Source organism: Carassius gibelio, chromosome A22, assembly GCF_023724105.1.
Source record: "Carassius gibelio isolate Cgi1373 ecotype wild population from Czech Republic chromosome A22, carGib1.2-hapl.c, whole genome shotgun sequence".
Taxonomy (NCBI): Eukaryota; Metazoa; Chordata; class Actinopteri; order Cypriniformes; family Cyprinidae; genus Carassius; species Carassius gibelio.
The window spans coordinates 18,389,914-18,410,117 of NC_068392.1; the positions used below are offsets into that span (position 1 = coordinate 18,389,914).

General features: G+C 38.2%; 1 protein-coding gene across 2 annotated transcripts in view; it reads left to right on the forward strand.

The window, feature by feature from the left end:
• Positions 1–15,785, forward strand: part of LOC127943024 (ligand-dependent corepressor) — a 42,028-nt gene extending 26,243 nt beyond the window's left edge. For both annotated transcript variants that reach the window (XM_052539114.1, XM_052539115.1), the window contains exon 7: positions 1,770–15,785. In XM_052539114.1, the coding sequence (XP_052395074.1) occupies positions 1,770–2,808 (1,039 nt within the window). In that variant the 3' untranslated portion in view covers positions 2,809–15,785. The remainder of the gene's footprint in view (positions 1–1,769) is intronic.
• The last annotated feature ends 4,419 nt before the right edge of the window (positions 15,786–20,204 follow it).

A 20,204-nucleotide genomic window follows, 5' to 3' on the forward strand; every position in this document is an offset into this window, starting at 1 on the left:
AGTGCCGCTGCAGCCGCCATATGCCCCAGGAGCCTCTGAAAAAGTTTCAGTGGGACCGCTGTCCTGCCGTTGAATGTATTCAAGCAGGCTAGCACCGACCGCGCACATTCCTCTGTGTGGTGTGCTTTCTGTTCGACTGAGTACAACTCCATACCAAGAGATCCTCTGCCTCGGCAAGAGTTTGCTCTTTTCCCAGTTGACCCGAAGGCCCAACAGGCTCAGGTGCCGGAGCACCAAATCCCTGTGCTCGCACAACTGATCCCGAGATTGTGCTAGTATCAGCCAATAATCTAGATAGTTGAAAATGCAAACACCCTGCTCTCTGAGGAGAACAAGAGCTGCCTCCTTGACTTTCGTGAGGACACAGGGAGACAGGGACAGCCCAAAGGGCAGGACCTTGTACTGATATGCCCGTTCTTCGAACGCAAACCTCAGAAAGGGTCTGTTGCGCGGAAGGATGGATACATGAAAGTACGCGTCCTTCAGTTCGATCACTACAAACCAATCTTGGGGACGGACACACCCAAAAATACGTTTCTGCATTCTGTGAAGGGCCCGATTCAAAACTCGCAGATGCAAGATCGGTCGTAACCCACCGCCTTTCTTGGGTACAATGAAGTAAGGGCTGTTAAACCCTGTCCTCATATCGGCAGGAGGGACTGGCTCTGTCGCGTCCTTCGCCAGTAGGACTGCGATCTCTTCCCGCAAAACAGGGGCATCGGACGCTTTCACTGTAGTGAAGCGGATACCGCGGTACTTGGGGGGACGGCGGGCGAACTGAATCGCATAGCCGAGGCTGATGGTCCGCAGAAGCCAGCGAGATGGGCTGGGTAGCGCTGACTAGACGCATAAAAAACCATACAATTGGGACCAGCAGGACCACAGCCGCACCCTCAGTGGGGCAGCGAGGTGGAACACAGGGGCCCAACTTAGGACGCAACTGCATCGCTACCGCCTGCGCCACAGACGGGATTCCCGAATACCCCTTCGCTGCATGCTGAGGTGGCTTCCGTGGATGCATCATGCTCTCATTGCGGGACCATGACCATCTGCCGCTGCCGTGATCTGGGGCTCGTTCTGGCAGCCGACAGATGATTATCACTTCCGGCAGTAGCGCGGGTGGTTTGAGGGTCACAGTGATGACAAACCCCGCAGGGAACCTCTGGGGATCATCGCTCCTCCTGCACCTCCGATCCAGTGGAGCAAGCCACGGAACGCACTGGGCCCTCTTCAAGGAGCGTACCAGCGGTATCCAGTGGGCCTCACCCCGACCGGATGTCGATCTCAGCATCGGTACGGATGTCATAATTGCATGCCAATGTGCATTGGCTCGTTTAGTTAACACTCAAAGTAGATTGGTCTATCAAAGCGATAATCCATTTTGCGTCGGTCACCGACAGGGGCGTCGAGAGTGACCAACTGAAAGGGAACAGTGTTTATGGTTATTTAAAATAAAGTTAATCTTTATAATTTAACTACATTTGTTCAGAAATTCATCAGATTATGTGAAAATGACAACGTTTAACTTTAATTGTTGGATCCAGTCAAGAAATCTTAAAATCTAATAGTTCTCATACACACAAAAAAATAGTTTCTTTTTACAAAAAAACATAATGGGATGCTAAAGTGTATCCTATTCATGGAAACTGCCCTATTCACTTTCTAGGAGACAAAGGAATTGCCCCTTTCTGAAGTACTGAAATACAAGACTTCCTTCCAATCGCATACCACATTCTCACATATGAATGTTTTATCTTTCCATAAATTAGGCGTTCCCAGAGAGCTGATCACAACTATCGAGATGATGATGAGGATGGTTTGCCACTGAGAAGCTTGCATGATGGGATTAGGGAGAACTGTATTGGTTCTGAACCCCTCAAGCCACCCTTGGCCCGCTCGCTCCTCATAAAAGAGGAACTCCTGAGTCAAAAACATCGCCTCCTTGGCCAACCTCTATCTTTGGCTAGCTTAGAGTCTGCGGGTCTTCTCAACAGCCAAGCCCAATCCATCCTTTCCCGCGATGGGACATGGGGGAAATCCCATCTAGATGGCCTCCTGAAGCTCAAACAAGTTAGCGGCGACCTCAACGACCTGCCTCTTTTCCAGGAGAACCAAGGCTTGTTCACCAAGGGTACAAAGTCCCATGATAGTGGTTCCATCACAGTAAAGAAAGAACCCGGCCATTCCCCTCCAGTGGACTTGAAAATCCCGCAAGTCAGAGGCATGGATCTGTCTTGGGACTCCCATGGGAATTCCTCGGATCTCTACACTTATAGCTCTATAGTTTTGGGCAATGTGCACTCTGAGAATGCGCTCAGTCGGAAGCTGAGGGCTATCTTGCCAAAGCAGAGTCGCAGGGCCGCTCTCGGAGGTCTTCTCGATGGAGGAGCCGTGGGCGAGTACTGGGGTGCAGACCTCGAACAGCCAACTTTGGGACCTCAGTACCCAACTTCAGATCCAGAGGCAGACCCGACCGGCTCCAAGCAACCCAGAAAGAAAAGGGGACGGTATCGTCAGTACAACAGCGAGATTCTAGAAGAAGCCATTGCTGTGGTGATGAGTGGGAAGATGAGCGTTTCGAAGGCGCAGAACATCTATGGTATTCCCCACAGTACCTTGGAGTACAAGGTGAAAGAGCGGTTGGGCACCCTGAAGAACCCACCAAAGAAAAAGCTTAAACTGATGATGAGGGCAGAGGGACAGGACTCTGGGATCACCGCCGAAACCGAATCCACATCGACGCCCGCCACTACACCCATCGCAATGCAAGTGGATGTCTTGCAGGAGACAGGAGAAAAAGTCGAGTAGATAACACATAACACCTCATAAAACGGAAAACGTTTTAAATTCTGACATTTAAAAAACTAAAATGATTTGGAATTGAGGATGGGGCTTTAATTGTGCCAATTTATACTTGCAGTATCTGGGTGAGCACAACTGCAGGGATTCATGGGAGGATTTAAGCCTGATAACTTGGGATAAGAAAAAAAATTGGCAGTTATCACAGTGGTCGCATTGACACTGCAAACATTTGCTGAAGTTTTTTACAACATAAAGCAACAAATGCGTACTAAAGCCATAAGAGAGTATCGACAGAGACATTTTATTAAAAAAGAAAAGCAAGCAGATTAACCCTTTGTTTGGCCCTTCAGCTGAACTTTGTGAGCTGCGCCATTAGTATTGGACGGCATGCCATTTAGAGAAACAAGAAGCGGGTTTCAAGGGTTACGTGCAAGGCTGGAAATTGACCCTTCAAGGATGAATTTATCTCCTCTGATTAGTAGGTTTATGATATAATTCATGATCTTTAAAACTAATTTATTTCAAATGGAGTTGGATTCTCACCAGGGATCGATCCTTGGCCCGTTTTTCTATTAACAGGTAAAAACTATTTATTTCAGCTCTTTGTAGTTTCCTCCTTTTATATTCTGAAACAGACTAAGAATTAGACACGTCCATTTAAAAAAAAAAATGAAGCTTAAGATTAGTCATTCAGGGATGCATGTTTGTGATGTTGAAAAGATTATTATTTTATTTTATTTTATTTACTTTACTGTAACTAAACTTTTCTTTAACTCTAGCGCTTTCTTTTGCACTACACTTGCAGTCTGGCGCTCGCCAGAGCCTAAATCTGGCAATTAGACCTGATTACCTCAACACTGCTTGCATTACGCACTTACTGTTCTGTCTGGCATACTACATAATACTCATTTTACAGTACTCTACTATTTAACATTTCAACACCCACGAAGGAACAATGCCAACTTAAGCCACACAGGACAGGAACGTGTTTCAGATTCTCATCTTTCTACTAAAATTAATCGAGGGAGGGTGCATGCAGTCCACTTTTGGCTGATTCTGGCTGCTCCCTCGTCGCTGCTTACAGTCAGTCACTTACATATATTTATAAAAAGAAGAGCATTTTCGCAGAGGGTTGGTTTTGGGGAACATAAGTGGGGGGAAATGTAGGTAGGGTTATAACCATATAACCCTGTTATATTATAAATTAGCATTCTTTCAGAGAGCCAGTTCTTGTCTCTGAATATTTTCTTTTCCTCGTGTAAAACTCAGGGCTACTGAGACAAATATAGCGATCATGTTTTTAGAGAAACAATGCATATTACCTACTTGAACTGGAACCTTTGACACAATTCTTAGTCATTGAGTTGGGTCAGGGGCAGGGCTTTATACCAGGCATAGGTTGGGTCAAGCTGAGCCATGAATTGGAGATATCAGTGGGATGTTATTGGAAACACCTGGCCAGTTGGGAATTTTCTGAGATCTCTCTGAAAATAGCACTTTGTATAAAAATAAAAGTGAATATGTTTGGGTGTGTGTTTTAAAGTAGCTTTTGCAGTAGCAGATAGCATAAAGGAGACTTGCAAGATCAAAGGGGGAGCATTTCAATGACCCCCGGCGTCCTGCAGCTCAGACCCAAACATGCTCATTTCGTTTTGAAAAAATTACCTCTTCAATATACAGTGGTCGACAGCTTAAATTCTCAGATTTTACTAGTGTTGCCTCACTGTTTATTGTCACATTGCCCCTTTTTCAAATCTAAACTGTGTAGTCTGATGTATATAAACCCGAAAAAGATCATAGATCTGTGAAGATTTCAAAGAGAAGGCTTTTGGAATGGCATGCTCCACTTTGATGTTGTTCTGAAGGGCATTCTGGTATATATCACTGCCTGGTGCTCACCCAGTCTGTGAAAAAAAATTATACTTCAAACTTCAGGGTTTCTGATGATGAAACTGACTCTTTTAAATGTACCTTTTATTTATTTCATTATTTAATTTGAATCATTTAAGTAAATGGCATGCACCAGTTAAGTGGACGCTGATTTACTATTTATAATCTGACACTTGGTGGCGGGGTTGGCATCAAAGTAGACAACCGGGGACACTGTCCTGGGCTCACCTTTATAATATTAGACCTAGTGAAATCAAGTAATTTTAGTAATTTCCCACATTATATTAGGCTTGAGTATATTGTATATATTTCCTACAGTGCGATACTTGTAAGTCATTTTAATTATTGTTTTGTTAGCTTTGTTTAATGTAGTTGCATTGCAGTTATAAGCCTATGTGAAGACACTACTGAAATTAATGTATTTTAATCAATACAACATACAATAGTAAACCACTGATGTAACATATTTGGTTCAGTTTATAAGTTGATCACATGCTACTGTACTTCTACAAGAAGCAAGTCAAAATAAATAACTATGTATAAAGAGTTATAACTAATTTAGAAAATATTCATACTTATAAGCTCTACTGTGTAAATCCCTTTAGGTCATCTGGCATCAAATGCACCAACACTTTACCAATGCTGAGCGTTTGAAGTGTCTAATTAGAAATTAGTTAGGTTCTTTATCAATCAATCAGTCAATAAGATTTATTTATTAATCAATGTGATGTAAAATACCACTCATTTTGATGACTTTTTCAATTTAAACATTTCTTAACCAGTAATTTTGCCTTGTTTTACAGTAAAAATATCTTAAGATGCATAAGTCAAGATACGTTTTCTTGGTTTCTTAGAAAATGTGAAACCCTTGAATTACATTTTTCTTACCATTATTTTTAATTTGGAAAATTTACGTTTCTCGTTTTAAGAATACGTTTAGTTGGATTCTCCAATAAAATTACTTTAATGTTCACTGTTAAACAAAAGATAAAATATTAGTTTGAAGTGCAACTAGTAAATTAGTAGTAGATCTAGTAGAATTGAATATTTTCCCCTATAATTGGCACTTAAAAATGATTGCACTGATGGCAATGACTGGAAGTTGTTTTGCAGCACTTAAATCTAACCGTTTCAAACGATCACTTCTTTATTTGCTAATCTAGAAAGTTTTGAACTTTCACAAAGCTACTGTACATTCTACAACCTTTATTTATCATCAGCTGTCTGATTCACTATGGTGCATGCCATTTCAACATATTTATTTAATTTGACTTTGATGATTAATGTATTACAGGGTTAACGGCTCCCCCTGTCCAAAACATCCTCCTCTTGAAGAAGTTATACCGTCTTTACTCAAATGAATGTAAACCATTACGAATAACTTTTAACTAGTTGTTTAGAAAATGTCACTTTCACATTTCATACTTTGAACAGACTGTTTTAGTTTTTCTCTTGCTGCTCTCGTTTAAATTATTGTTTGCGTTTCTCTGAAACGTACACTGTAGCCTTCAGTACTTTCTTATCTCAGGATAGATTCAGCAGAAGGGTTTGCAATATTTGTCAGTCGGATAACGATGCAGACATAACTACCTGTACAAGATGTGCATATACATGTTATATTAACTACAGTCTTTGCACAATATACCTCATCCTTGGGAATAAACGCACCTTTCTGTGCCACATCCTTAAATACCATTCAGGGGCACGTGGAAAAGGAGCAGTTGAAACTCTGGGAAATTATTTTCGTTTTCCTATTTCACCCTCTTTTTTTGTCTTCTATGAGAGGGATGGCAAGCGAGGCATTTCATGTGTCTGACTGACCAATATTTACACCCTTTTCATTCAGGTACAGAAAATCGAACTTTTTGAATACAATCAAAAGTTTCGCTTAACATTATTCTCATCTTGCCAATAACAGGTCCCATCCTTTAAGTTAACTTTTAACGTTGATCATCAAGGCAAATATCAGAGGATACTGTAGTACAATACCTTCAATCCCTGTACTCTGAAATATGATTTAACCGTCATTGGTGTTTTTGTGAAAAACACTAATGGAGGTTTTGAAGGGGAGAATATGGGACAGGTGGAAATGTTAACCTTCTGTTGTTTCTGTGCTCTCTGTAAACTTGTTTTTAAACTGCATTCCAAAAATTTCAAGAGATACCTTTATATGGAAGAAAAATCTATACATATACAAATGAATATATATTATATTTATTTTACAGTTTATGTTTTTATTTGTCTTTTTCTCGTTGAAATTGAAATGCTACACTAAGAAATGATGGGAAAACGACGCTGACAGCTACAACCTCAGTTTCTGTACCATATGAAGTGCCATTTGTTTGTCTCAAGTGGCTCATAATGATTTACTTTCTGAAAAGATGCTCAGAAAGCCCTTTTTGTTTCCCTTTTATGACTTTCACTGCATATCCACATAACGGCATTACCTCAGGTGAGATCTCCCAGAGCAGCTGATTCTACATTTACTTGTAGAAATCAGGACCTGTACTTGACTTTTACACGTTTCCAAAAACGCAACTATTACTCTTCAAGGAAGCAGTTTATAAATGACGCTATTCGCATTTTTGTTTTCCTTCTGTGATTTTTTTTTTCTAATATTAATGCTTTGCTTAACTGAACCACGGGTCTCTTTTTGAATGCAACTTTATTGAAGTTAGCACACAAAAGTTCAAATCAGTAGGGCACACATTTGTACATCACAATTAATACACACTCCATACACTCACATGCACACAAAACACCATCAGGTCTTCATCATGTGGGTGGTTATACAGTTTTAGGCTAATGGTTTGATATCTTAATGAGAAAGAAACAGAAAAGGCATATATGGACGCATTCCAAATTAGCTGTCTTTATTATTATTTCAGCTGATGTCTCTTTTCAATGGCATTTAGATACATATTGTTTTGTGACTGTCAACCAACCCCCCTCCCCCCACCATGAATAGGCACACCTTTATTTGACAGAAAACATCTTTGAAATTGGGAGAAACAAATTGTCGGCAAACACTGTAGTCCAATTCAACTGTGGATATCCATCGTACTGTAAATCTATGCACTGGAGAGGGTCAAGTTACTTGCACCATTAACTGTTTTCGGAGTTTGTGATAATGTTAAGTAGTTTTAGAGGCCGTATGGCTTAAAATAGCTGTTGTCCTGGTACAACTTGCAGCACGCCATGGTAAAAGACATGTTTTGAATGTAACCTTCTAGAGAAACATGTCTCAGAGAAAACTGATGGAATGTGCACAGACAGTTTAGCTCAGAATAGAATACACTCCGATATATGTGTTTACTATGATTCTGTGTACTTGATGCTTTTCATTAGAATATCGCTGTCATCCGTAGTGCCTGTTTTGCAGTGTTCAGTCGTCACCGATAGTTCAATAATTCCATTCGATCATCAAATATTAATAATTTTTGTTAACTAATTAATTTAAACGATAATGAGCCAATAATACCTGCCGATAATGGGTAACAACAATCTAAAATCATTAACCAAGGCAACTTACAATCTATATGTTATTTTTATTAAATTTAATCAAATGTCATCTTGATTGCTTTAATGCAATTAAATAAAAATAAATACATGTCTTATATAGATAGATCGATAGATAGATATTGAATTGTTTTAAACACATTTTCCAGCAAATAGATAACTACACCCCCCAACACACTATTGGTTTAGCCAATAATGCTATGCTAGGTTTGGGTGCATTTGGGGACAATTCAGTTGAACTCTGTTGGTAATGACAGGACTTGATAGAAATGCACCTGTAGACAGGATGCTTAAACAAATATTGGTGCGTTTCCTGTAAAATGATGTAACTCGCTGCTTAACCACCATATTATGATGCATCATTGTAATAACTAACTAGGTAGTCACGACTGTTTCCCAAACATAGTCACATCTCCGTCGTTTGAACCACGTTGGTTCAACAATATATACCGTTGTTAAGGGAACACTCCACTTTTTTTTGAAATGGGCTCATTTTCCAACTCCCCTAGAGTTAACCGTTTTCGAATCCATTCAGCCAATGTCCGGATCTGGTGGTAGCACTTTTAGCTTAGTTTAGAATAGATTGTTAAATCTGATTTGACCATTAGCATCTCGCTCAAAAAAAAGACAGACGTAATATGAAAAGTTGTGATTTTCTAGGCCTATATGTCTAGGAACTAGAGTATAGAGAGTATAGTTCCTAACCATTTGGCCTAGATAATCGCAACTTTTCATTTTCCGTCAGTTTTTGTACATGATGTAACTACAGAAGAGTCAAGTTTTAAATAGGAAAACTATGGAAACTCTTTGGTCATTTTTGAGTGAGATGCTAATGGTTTAATCCGATTCAATGATCTATGCCAAGCTAAAATTGCTACTGCCAGACCCGGAGATCGGCTGAATGGATTAAAAAAATGGTAAAACACAACTCTAGGGGAGTTCGAAAATGAGCCTATTTTTTTTAGTGGAGTGTTCCTTTAATGCAAATACATACATGTGGCGACGTAATAGCTTCTGTTAATTCATAGATTTGAGATCTCTGAGATGCTGTTGTATTGAACATGGCATCGAATGACTACTTCACTATTTTTTCGATTCATTCCTGGTTCCCTCTTATGTTCAAACCACAGATAGAGAGCTGTATTTCACACCACATAAGTTTGCTGTTTGTGAATGCTTGTTTGAACTTTGGTTTCAGAAAACACTGAATTGTTGAACTATGTTTGTAACGACAGAACATGCAACCATAGTGGCCTAACATCGCTGTTGGAAACGCACGACTGATCATTTAACAGTATTTATGCTTTTTAGGGGAATCAAACAACTAACTAAACAACTGTTAACAAAAAGTTATTTTCTAGTCAACATCAAAAAACAGGGACAACATAAAGAATTTGAATATCAATAAAATTACACACTTTCTTCAAAGGCTAAACTGTGAATTATATGGAACAGAGCCATGGAAATTCAACACCAGAACGCTATCTCTACTAAAATGAAATATTAACATGGCTGACAATGATGACTTCATTCTTAAGAGGTTCAATGCTAGCTCAGTGAGAGGTCAAATAGAGCTGTGAAAACGCAAATGAAAGTAGAAAGAAGAAAATGGACTTGATCAAATGGCCAACATTCTTCTAGAGATCTTGAGAGCTTTGGGCCATGAAAGGGCTGCCCTTGTGATGCCATGACAATCTTGCAAGATCATTCACAAGTAAAGGTGTGTCTATTCTAATTATGCTTTTATTAAAGCAAAACCCACATTCTTTTCCTGTTTTTTTATTTTATACCAGTATTTTATGTAATTTCTACCATTGAAATGGAGACCTAGTTTGTGTTAATTTGATTTTGTTGCAAATTTGCCGAGACAGAAATGAGGAGAATATTAGTTTGAAAATGTGTGGGGAGTTACAATGTTTCTGCCATTTGTCCTTGTACTGTGCTGGAATTGCATGGTATTTCATGCCTGAATCTGCTCTTGACCATTAACTTCATCCATGACTGTTTCAACCCTGCAGTCCATTGAGTTCTGTGGGATTAGGATTATTAGTTTTGCTACCTCAACGTTCAGATGGTTTTGACATAGGAGCCCTTTGGTAGTAAAGCAAAAATGACTTGTATCTTGAGGGACTGACTGTCCCTACAGGTTTTGTCGATCAGGTTGTGGAAACATATTGGTGGTTTGATCAGCTTACGTGCTGTACCGTATGTAGCATTTCAGATGCACGGATAACACTGGCTTGTCATTCCCAAAGTTGCGGTCCCATTCTGTCAGAAAGCAGTTATACATACTGCATGCACATGTGTGTATCTAATAAGTCACATTTTTGATAGAGGTAATGACTTTTTGGGACCAGAAGTTCCCAAGTTATGCATTCCATCTGCTTTTAGGACCAGTGTTTGGGAAGAATCAGGTTGACCGATCACCTCTAAGGTTTGAAACGCGTTATGTGTATTTCCTCAAGAATCTAGTATAGTCATGCCACACCATATTAGTTTGTGCCCTTGAAATTCAAGCCAAATGCAGTCTGTGGGCAGTATCTTTGTTTGCGAGAAATGCAATTGGTCGCATTTGCATTAATTTGCATACCTTAAAGGTGCGCATCTTATCCCTCGACGGGGTGCTGTGCTTAAACTTTTTGTGGGTTTTTCCATGTGTGGAGTCGTAAGTTTTATGGAGCAAAAATGCCTTTGGCTATCTGTTCAGCTTGTGTTCATATTTTCAAAATACTTTTTTAAAGTTTCGTAAGAATTCTCAGAGTAGAGTCTTAACGTTGTATAGGTTTGGCGTTCAGTGTAGTATGATGATCGGATCCCTTCTCCCGTACCCCCTCAGGTTAATGCATGAGAGTGGAATGATTAGGCTCGGCTAAAGATTGATACCTTTTCTATATTTCTTAATACTATTGATATTGTGAATACTTTAAAAAACGCTTGCCTTTAGGTTCCATTTTATTTTCGCCCATAATTCAAAATCCCACCAGTAAAGTGGTCCAAAAAAAAAAAAAAAATTTTGGTGATTTTATTTTGCAATATTAAGCTATGAGTGTGAAAACGACTGAAGCAAGGCATTACTTGTGATTTAAAGGGATACTCCACCCCAAAATGAAAATTTTGTCATTGATCATTTACCCCCATGTCGTTCCAAACCCGTAAAAGCTTTGTTTCGTCTTAGGGGCACAATTTGAGATATTTAGGATGAAAACTGGGAGGCTTGTGGCTGTCCCATAGACTAACGACAAGTAAGTTACACTGTCAAGGTCCAGTAAAGTATAAAAGACATTGTCAGAATAGTCCATCTGCCATCAGTGGTTCAACCGTAACATTATGAAGCAGCAAAAATACTTTTTGTAAGCAAAGAAAATAAAAATAACAACTTAACGACACGTTTCTATGTGTATCCTTGTGGCGCAGCTGATACAGAAGAGCATACGCAGCATATGGTGATATGGAGAGACACAGGGAAGATTGTTGACAAAGTAGTTATTTTTGTTTTCTTCACTTACAAAAAGCATTCTCGTCGCTTCATAGCTATGGGACAATCACAGGCTTCCCAGTTTTCATCGAGAATATCTTAAATTGTGTTCCAAAAACAAACAAAGATTTTACGGGTTTGGAACAACATGGGGGTAAGTGATTAACGAGGGGTGGAGTATTCTTTTAAGTCAAGTCCCCTTGACTTGAGAAAAGTAAGTTTTTTTGTCACAGGCCCAAGAAAGCAGGGTGCCCAACAGCCGGACAACTCAACTGCATGTCCTTATCAGACCGCCTTTTGCATTTAAAAAGATTCAGCCAAATATCTTTAGTTCAGTGCTTTATAAACGGCGAGGATTGTAAAGTACGAATTTTCTGAAAAAACATAAACGCACTAAGTTGAGACCCACAAGGCCACAAAGACTATTTATTTTGTTTCTGTTGTCTGTACACTATGTGATGTTACAACCTAAAGAAAAAAACCTTACAACACAGAATACCTCAGATAATAAATCCATGTAAATCTTGACAGCCTCCATGTGTAGATAGAAACCTGTTCACTGCCTCACCACCTCTCATGTCTGTCGGACGCCTCTTCTTTCATTTCACTGCCCGTTATATGTTGTGGAGGTATCATTCATTTCTTTTCATGTTTGTTTTGTAGTCCCGGGAACAAATTAACCATTACTTCATTCATCGTTCCTCTGTGCTTGACGTTTAGCGGCGTTCACTCTGAATTCCAATGAGAGTTGGGGATTTGAGGTGACTTGAGCGTCAGACTGTTGTTGATGCAACAAAATTGAGCTAACTTTATGCAAATGCATAGTGATGCGGTGACAACCAATGGGAGTCTAGAATGTGATTTGTCACCTGATTCATTTGGATATTGTGGTTGAGTAGAAACGTCTTCTAGCAACCAACAGTAGAGCAACTTTGTGACCTCCAGTTCTTATCGAAGACTGTGTGAATGGCGTTTTAGGAAGGGAAGACATTGCCTCAGTAGTAGATGCTTATTTTTACAGTCCATTTCAAAGTAACACTGTAGTTACCAAATCAAGTAGTATGTTTCTAATTGAATATTTTGGTCTATTACCATAAATTAAGTTGCAGCTCCAAGTTTGGCCATTGAAAACTCGTTTTTTAAATGAAAAGGTGGGCTTTGTCTTTTTTAGAGGTAGTTTGTTGAGCATAAGCCATAGTTCACTCATTTGACCAATGTAATTTCATCATTCATTGTCATTATCAGCTAAACTGAATGTAGGGGGAAAAAGAATTAAAAAAATGAAACTCTTAACACAGAAACTAACTTTTTATGTAACTATACATACTTTAGGACAAGCTATAGATTATTATATTAATGTGTTCTTATATATATATATATACACTCAAAAGTCACAGTGCATTGTATATAATGTTCTGTATAGTTATATACTTCTGGAAAGAGATGTTTATCTCTTCCTCGTTTGATTCAGGGAACAAACATTTCAGTGCAGTATATTTAGACTCCTGTATACGGCATTTGTATAGTTCGTTTTCATTTGCTCACACGTTTTATCGTCCACATATTGGAAGTTAGTCTTGAAGTAGGCTAAACAAAGAATAAATTACATTATTGTAAGGCATCTACCGCTGCAGTGGTGCAGACCGTTTTTCCACAATACTGTACAAACGAAAATATATATCAAGAAGAAGTACAAACTTTTTAAGGTGGATGTGTATATAGTCTCGTACCCATTCCGCAATTGTATTTTATTTTACCCTTTTAGTTGAACACCATTTTACGTGATTTGAAAGTATTTATTGCGACATCAGTCGGTGATGTAAATTAATTTTCCCCGTGAAAAAAAACAACAAAAAAAGTTAACAGCCAGGTTTTGCGGTATTGCTTGTTATTTTTGCTTGCTAATTGTACGTTAAATTTAACTACAGAAGTAGGATGGTTAAAATCGTTTGTGAACACTGGATCTCTATCGGACGATGTCCTAAAATCATCCTTATTCATTACGATGAGGAAACGCGCCCTCGGTGTGCTTTGCTGCAACTGCTTTTTCTTAAAAATGATGATGTTTATTACTATTATAATTTCTCGTGTGAGCTGAAACGTCTCTGTAGCTGTGAGCTGGTTGTGTATGAGTGTGTTGAATTTCTCTAGGTTTTAATTTTTCGCTTTTTGCTCATGCATTTTGTGGATAAACCATTTTATTACACACTAAATCATATGATTTCCGATAAGACGAGCCTCTGAGTAGTGGTTTTCACGATCATCTGTGAAACGAAAGATGAAAAACGTTCCTTAAAACCATTTCTCTATTTATCTTAAATCAAATTATTAAGCCACAACTACGAATCCCTCAGGGACAAACGACACTGATTCAATCTATTCAGGTACTTTCTCTAGATTCTGCGGCCTAGCTGTTAAAATACGAAAAACAAAATACATATTTTTTGAGAAATTGAGCAAAAGAAAATGGTCGCTCGTGACGAGAGTAATTTTTAACCTGTTGTCGCCTAGTTTCTTTTTCTCTGTCCTTTTTAGTTTTTGTATTCTTTGTATCCAGACTTAAGTACAATATACGAAATGAATGTCAAGCTGAAACTTCAGGTGAAGAGCAACACTCAGCCAGACAGTGCTTTTCATTACAATTTCCTCTGCACACACTGTGCCTCAAATGCCTGAAGACAATAAAACGACACTAAAGCGACAAACACCACATCAGAGCCCTCAATGATAGTGGTCGACCGGTCTCAGCACTCCTATACAGACGTACCTCTACAGCGCAAGGCCTGATCTTTCACATTTGCAGTCAGTAATTGGTAGTTTCGATCTCTGCTTTTAGCATGTAAGTATTTCAGCGAAAAAACTGCCTGAAGAACATGCCTCTCAATATGTGAATGGCTTTACGTTGAGGTCTGTTTGTCTTTTCTCAAGCTTTTAGGTGCCTACTCTTATTGTCAAAAAAGCTCAGATGCCTAATGAAAGATTTATGAACTGGCTGTGTTTTGCTGATTATCATCTATAATTACTATCAGAAAGACGTGAATCGTTTATAATAAAGCGGTCGAGTGAAACAAGGGCGGCATTTACCCCTCATGCAGTGTTGGTGTTGAGTGTTTGTTGTTATTTTCCCATTAGACTTGCAGTTCTTGAAACATTCCTGTTGTCGTTCTGGTCCTCGTGGGTTTTAGTTTGCGATGCCTGATAACAAGCAGTGAGTTTGTTGTTTTCCACACAGGCTTGGATTCAAGAGTTCAGGCTTGATTTAAGGCAAAAAAGAAAAAATGAAATACTTACATGTTAACTATTTTAATACGAGACGGAACAGGTTTTTAAAATGCAGAGGTTTGCCAGTGTGGGATAAGGTGCTGCTTTTTCCGAATCTTATCTGTTTTCGATATACCTCAGACCATCTAGATCGAAACGAGTGCTTTTTTAACGAAATGGCATCTTGACGCTGGTTCCTTAGAGTCGGTCCAATTGGTGGAAGACAGGCGATCCAAAACTGGAATAGACCTCATTTCAATATATACTGTTTACTCTTTGACAAAAACATTGTATAGTTTAATATTTTCTTGTACTGTATGTTTATTTATATTAATTTGTTCTTTTTTTGTACTGTGTTTGACTTTTATTCTAGACTATAATCGATGTCCGTATTCGAGCACTTATAAGGATCACAATTATTTTTGTTTGATTGCACTATTTGTTTAGAGTTTGTTTTGTTTTCCGTTTTAATGCAAAATCTTTGTTTTTGTTTTTTTGAGCTGGGCTAATGAATAATAAGCTGTCTCCTAATGTATGTGATTTTTAATTAAAAAAATTAAAAGGAAAAAACTGATTAGATTTTCTGTGATCTAATTTAAAAACAAACAAAAAAAAAGTTTTCTCTCTCTTTTTATTTGCATTGACCATTAAGCAAAATGCTGGTTAGATCCGTCTTTGTGCATGTGTGGAGTTTAACTGGTTATATTTTACCCATTAAGAAAAAAATGCCATTTTTCAACGCATTTTAATTGTAACATTGTGCAAGTTAGTATTCACTGGATGCTAGAACCTTCTTATGAAAACCACTATTCTTCTAATAAATTTTTGTTGTGAAAAAGTGTTGAGACTGATTTATTGCGCTGTTGCATGTTTCTACTGTTATTTCTGATGAATTATATCTATTTTTAGTCATGTCACTTAAAGTAAACTTAATTCTCAAGATATCGCTGTTTTAAAGTCTTAAACCCCTAGCATTCAACATTTTACAGGGTTTAAGTTTAAAGTGTTGAAGATTGTTGAAGATGTACAACATTGTACATTTTGTACATTTTTAACTACCAAATATAACACCACAGCACATTTTGTTTAGGATTTTCCCCATAGCAGAGTTATATAAATTTTATATAAATGTATCACTAAACTGTCAATATTATCAATATTTCATTTTGCCCATATACTGGCCATTTCGAGCTTGATCGTTCAACTCTGTTATGGAAACTGATCATAGTTATTCTTAATGCATAACAGAGTTGAGCTACAGCGAGTTTAACAAGGCCATGTCAAGTTCAACAGTTCAACTCCGTTATAGAAACAAGTAAGCACTGCTTTATTTTCCTGCATGAGAGTTGAACTATAGAAACATTTTTGCACCTCACCACATTTATTGTTATACGTTGTGGCCCCCCAAAATATCATGATCACTTGTTTATTTCCTCAATTAAAGAGCGAACAAATTGACGAGAGATTGACAAGGCCACTTTAAGTTCAACAGTTAACTCTGTTATGGAAACAATTTATTATTTTCTTCCGACATAACAGAATTGAAATACTCAAACATCGTTGCACTTCACCATGTTTATTGCTGTACTTTGTGCCCCCCAAAAAAATCCTGATCACTGTATTTTCTCCCCCATAACCCAGCTGAACTACTGTAGAGATATTGACAGGAATACATCAACCTCAATAGTTCAACTCTGTTATGGAATCAATGGATCACTGTAAGTAACATTACACACTGTTACATCCTGGGTTTGTAACATAACAAATCCAGATAAACCCCGCCCTTGGGAAAAGGCAGCAAAGGGATCTGGATCTTGACATGCAACTATACAGTATATATATATATATATATATATATATATATATATATGGTATAAACAAATTACATCTATAAATACACTTATATGCACTGACAGCTGCTGTCATCTTGATGTTTTTGTTAAAGCATGTACATACATTATTTAAAAAAAAAGGGTCTATCACTTTTCAAGATGAATGAACTAAGTTTTGATATCTTTCAGACTCGCTTACATATGAAATACATGTTTTCATGAGTTTAAAAACCGATTAACATTTGCGCCGATAGGATTGGGAAGTGATTCAAGAATACAACACTTAAATAATCCATGCTTAACTTCTGCAGAACACAAAAGACGACAATTTGGAGACGACATTGGAGCCATTTGACTGTAAAACTAAGAGACCGTTTTCAAAATACCTTCTTTTACGTTCAACAGAATAAAGAAGTTCCTTTGAATATCAAATATACACGGATATCAAGTTAAGGTTATTAAACTATGCTTCAGTGTCTTCTTAGCAGAAATGAGAACAACAGGTCTGTAATCATTAGACAGCTTGGATTAGATGACTTTGGTGCAGAGGTTAGCACGGCTAATTTGAAGCATTGTGAGTTGCTAAGGTTAAAAATAGCTGTGTATGCTTGAGCAGCAGAGGTGTGGGGTTTAAATGGTGCACGGACATGGATTTGAGCTTCTTCTTGTGGCTGAGGAGGGTGTTTCGATTCATTTATTGCAGAAAGAATAAATGTTTTTATACCGTGTGAATATTGAAGGTTTTTGTTGTTTATACTGTTCTAAAGGTTTGTATATAATACACTGGTTTTATCTACAATCAACCAGTTGGTTCAGTGTGTTCAAAGAGATAATTATCTTAAGGTGTGATCACATTAGTGAAATTTTGTGCCAAACAAATTGCCTACTGTCAAGTGATATATGAAGCAGCTCAAACAAGTCACTTTCAAACCAGCTTTCTGCTGGTCATCATGGTGAATACAGTTGACCATCCTGAACCTAAAATCTGTGTGAAGACATCATTTGCCTTGATGCCCAATTTCCAGTCGCATGGATTAACTTCATTTCACAAATCAAAATCATTTTATATATGAAACTGTAAATTTGTACCTTCATCTTCAGGTGCTGCATCCATATCCAAGTTTCTCATAATAACGACATTGTGGTGAAGTTCATGTGCATTAAATTTTCATAAATACAATCTTCCCAACACGACTTGAATGCAGCATACCACAAGACTAATACTCACCTTCCAACATCTACCTTTTAAGCAGATCAGTATTTTACGAACCTCACATAACGTTAATTAATATTTATGACCCAATCCATGTCAGCTACAGTTTGGCTGCATACACAATCACATACAATTTGACACATATAGGTGAAAAACTGATTGTGAACAAAGCAATGTGTCTGAATAAAAAAAAATTAAGTAAAAAAGTATTCTGAAAAAGAGAGATTCTGAAAAAGTATAAAACCACTAAAATCATTGTTGTGGAATTAGTTTTTGGGGATATTTATACCACGCTCACCATTGAAAATACAGTAAACCTGTAGATTGATTGTCTAAAATCCTTAAGTATGTAGTATTTTTTTAATTAATAATATTTGAATAACAGTAGGTGTAAAGTACCCGGATGAACTACTACTTCTGCCTGGATTCTGAATTGCCCGTTCAACATTTTACTATCCCATGAGGCCACGGGAGAGGATTAATGAATGGCAGTGAAGTGTGTCTTGTGACAGTAACAACATGGTAGATGTAGTATGTCCCATATATATGTACTGTATAGGTAGATGCCAAAACAAAACCCATTTGATTGTACCAAGCATGTAGAAGCATCCGCCATTTGTAACAGTCAACCTGACGTCATTCACCATAATAATCAATGAATATTTGAAGATGTCACAATCCTGCACAGCCGATGGTTGTAAAAACCACAGAGATTTAACACTCCAAAGAAACGGGATAACCTTTTACAGCTGAGAATATTTTACCTTGTGTTTTTAAATGCATTAACTCAATATTACAAGTTTTTAAACATTGGTAACTTATGTTACTGTTATGGTTTAAGACCCACTGAACTTGGTAAAAACGTCATCTGTTTACCGTCTTGACTGGAAAATATTGCTTTCATGGTCAGCTTCTTATTACTTACTGACTAAATGTTTATGACGAGTGCACGTCAGGTGGGAAGGAAGTCGACGTTGAAGTCGAAGTCGAAGAAGTGGAAGTTGAAGTCGACCACGTGCCACCATCTTGTAGCAGAACTTCACTTGCGTTAGCATTCCCATTGACTCCCATTCATTTTGGCATCACTTTGACAGCGAATAACTTTACATCTGAGGCGTTTAAAGACTCCATTTGTCCATTATTTATTTCTAAAGATACAAGACAATGTATAAAGGGCTCCATTACCTTCTATGTTACATTATGGCCCCGTAGAAACAGTTTTTGTAAAAATAGTCTAACGATTGCGTCATAACCACTCGACTCTCTGTCGCATTACCGTACAGACAGGAGGAGAAGCTCGCAGGCAATTAACTTAATATGGCGTATACGGGCGTTACATTTTAAAATACTATACACAATAATTAATCATAATACTTACTCCTGCTCACTCACGACAAAGAACTCCCCGCTCAAGCTCGCCGTCTCTGCAAGATTAACGATGGCAGTTTGCACGCACAGCTACTAGAAGATTTACATCTGTCAGACAGGTTGCTGACGTCGTCAAGCTTCGTTTGAGTCTGCGCCTCAGAAACGGAAGTGCTAAAAAATATCTAAAAATGGGCTTCACTTGTCTCAATTGAGTTCCAATGGGGTCGCTGTGTCCATTTCTTTTACTGTCTATGGTGCACGTCCTAGTGCACTGTAATTAATATGGTGAGCGGCTGGAAACTATAGCGCCCTCTCCTGTTTGGAGACAGTATTAACATCATAAACTAAAAGCAATCGTTACGTGACCTACTTTTCAAATGTTTTAACATTGATCATCCGAGTCTAATATAATCCAGCGGGCCGCCAGTTGCCCATCCCTGATATAGAACATACTTTTTTAACTGTCACGAAGTTAATTCAAATGTAGTACCTACTAAGACATTACAACGTTTCGGGAGGACCGTACAGTAAGTCTACCTCTCACAGATTCGTTTCATCTGTAAAATTCAATTTGGCGTCTTACCTGCCTAAGGTCAATGTGACATATTGTGATAGCTTGCAGCCCACCTTCCCTGGCGGCTTGTTCGCGTTTAACGTTTCCTGACAAATTTCCTGTGGTTTAGTTATTTTTAAATCGTCTTATTTCTGTCCTCTGAGCTAGAAGCGCGCACACACTCTCTGTTCCTCGTTAAAGGGTTAGTTCACCCAAAATTTTAAATTAGCCCATAAATTACTCACCCTAAGTATTACTCACACATCCTAAGTGTATACGATATTCTTTTTT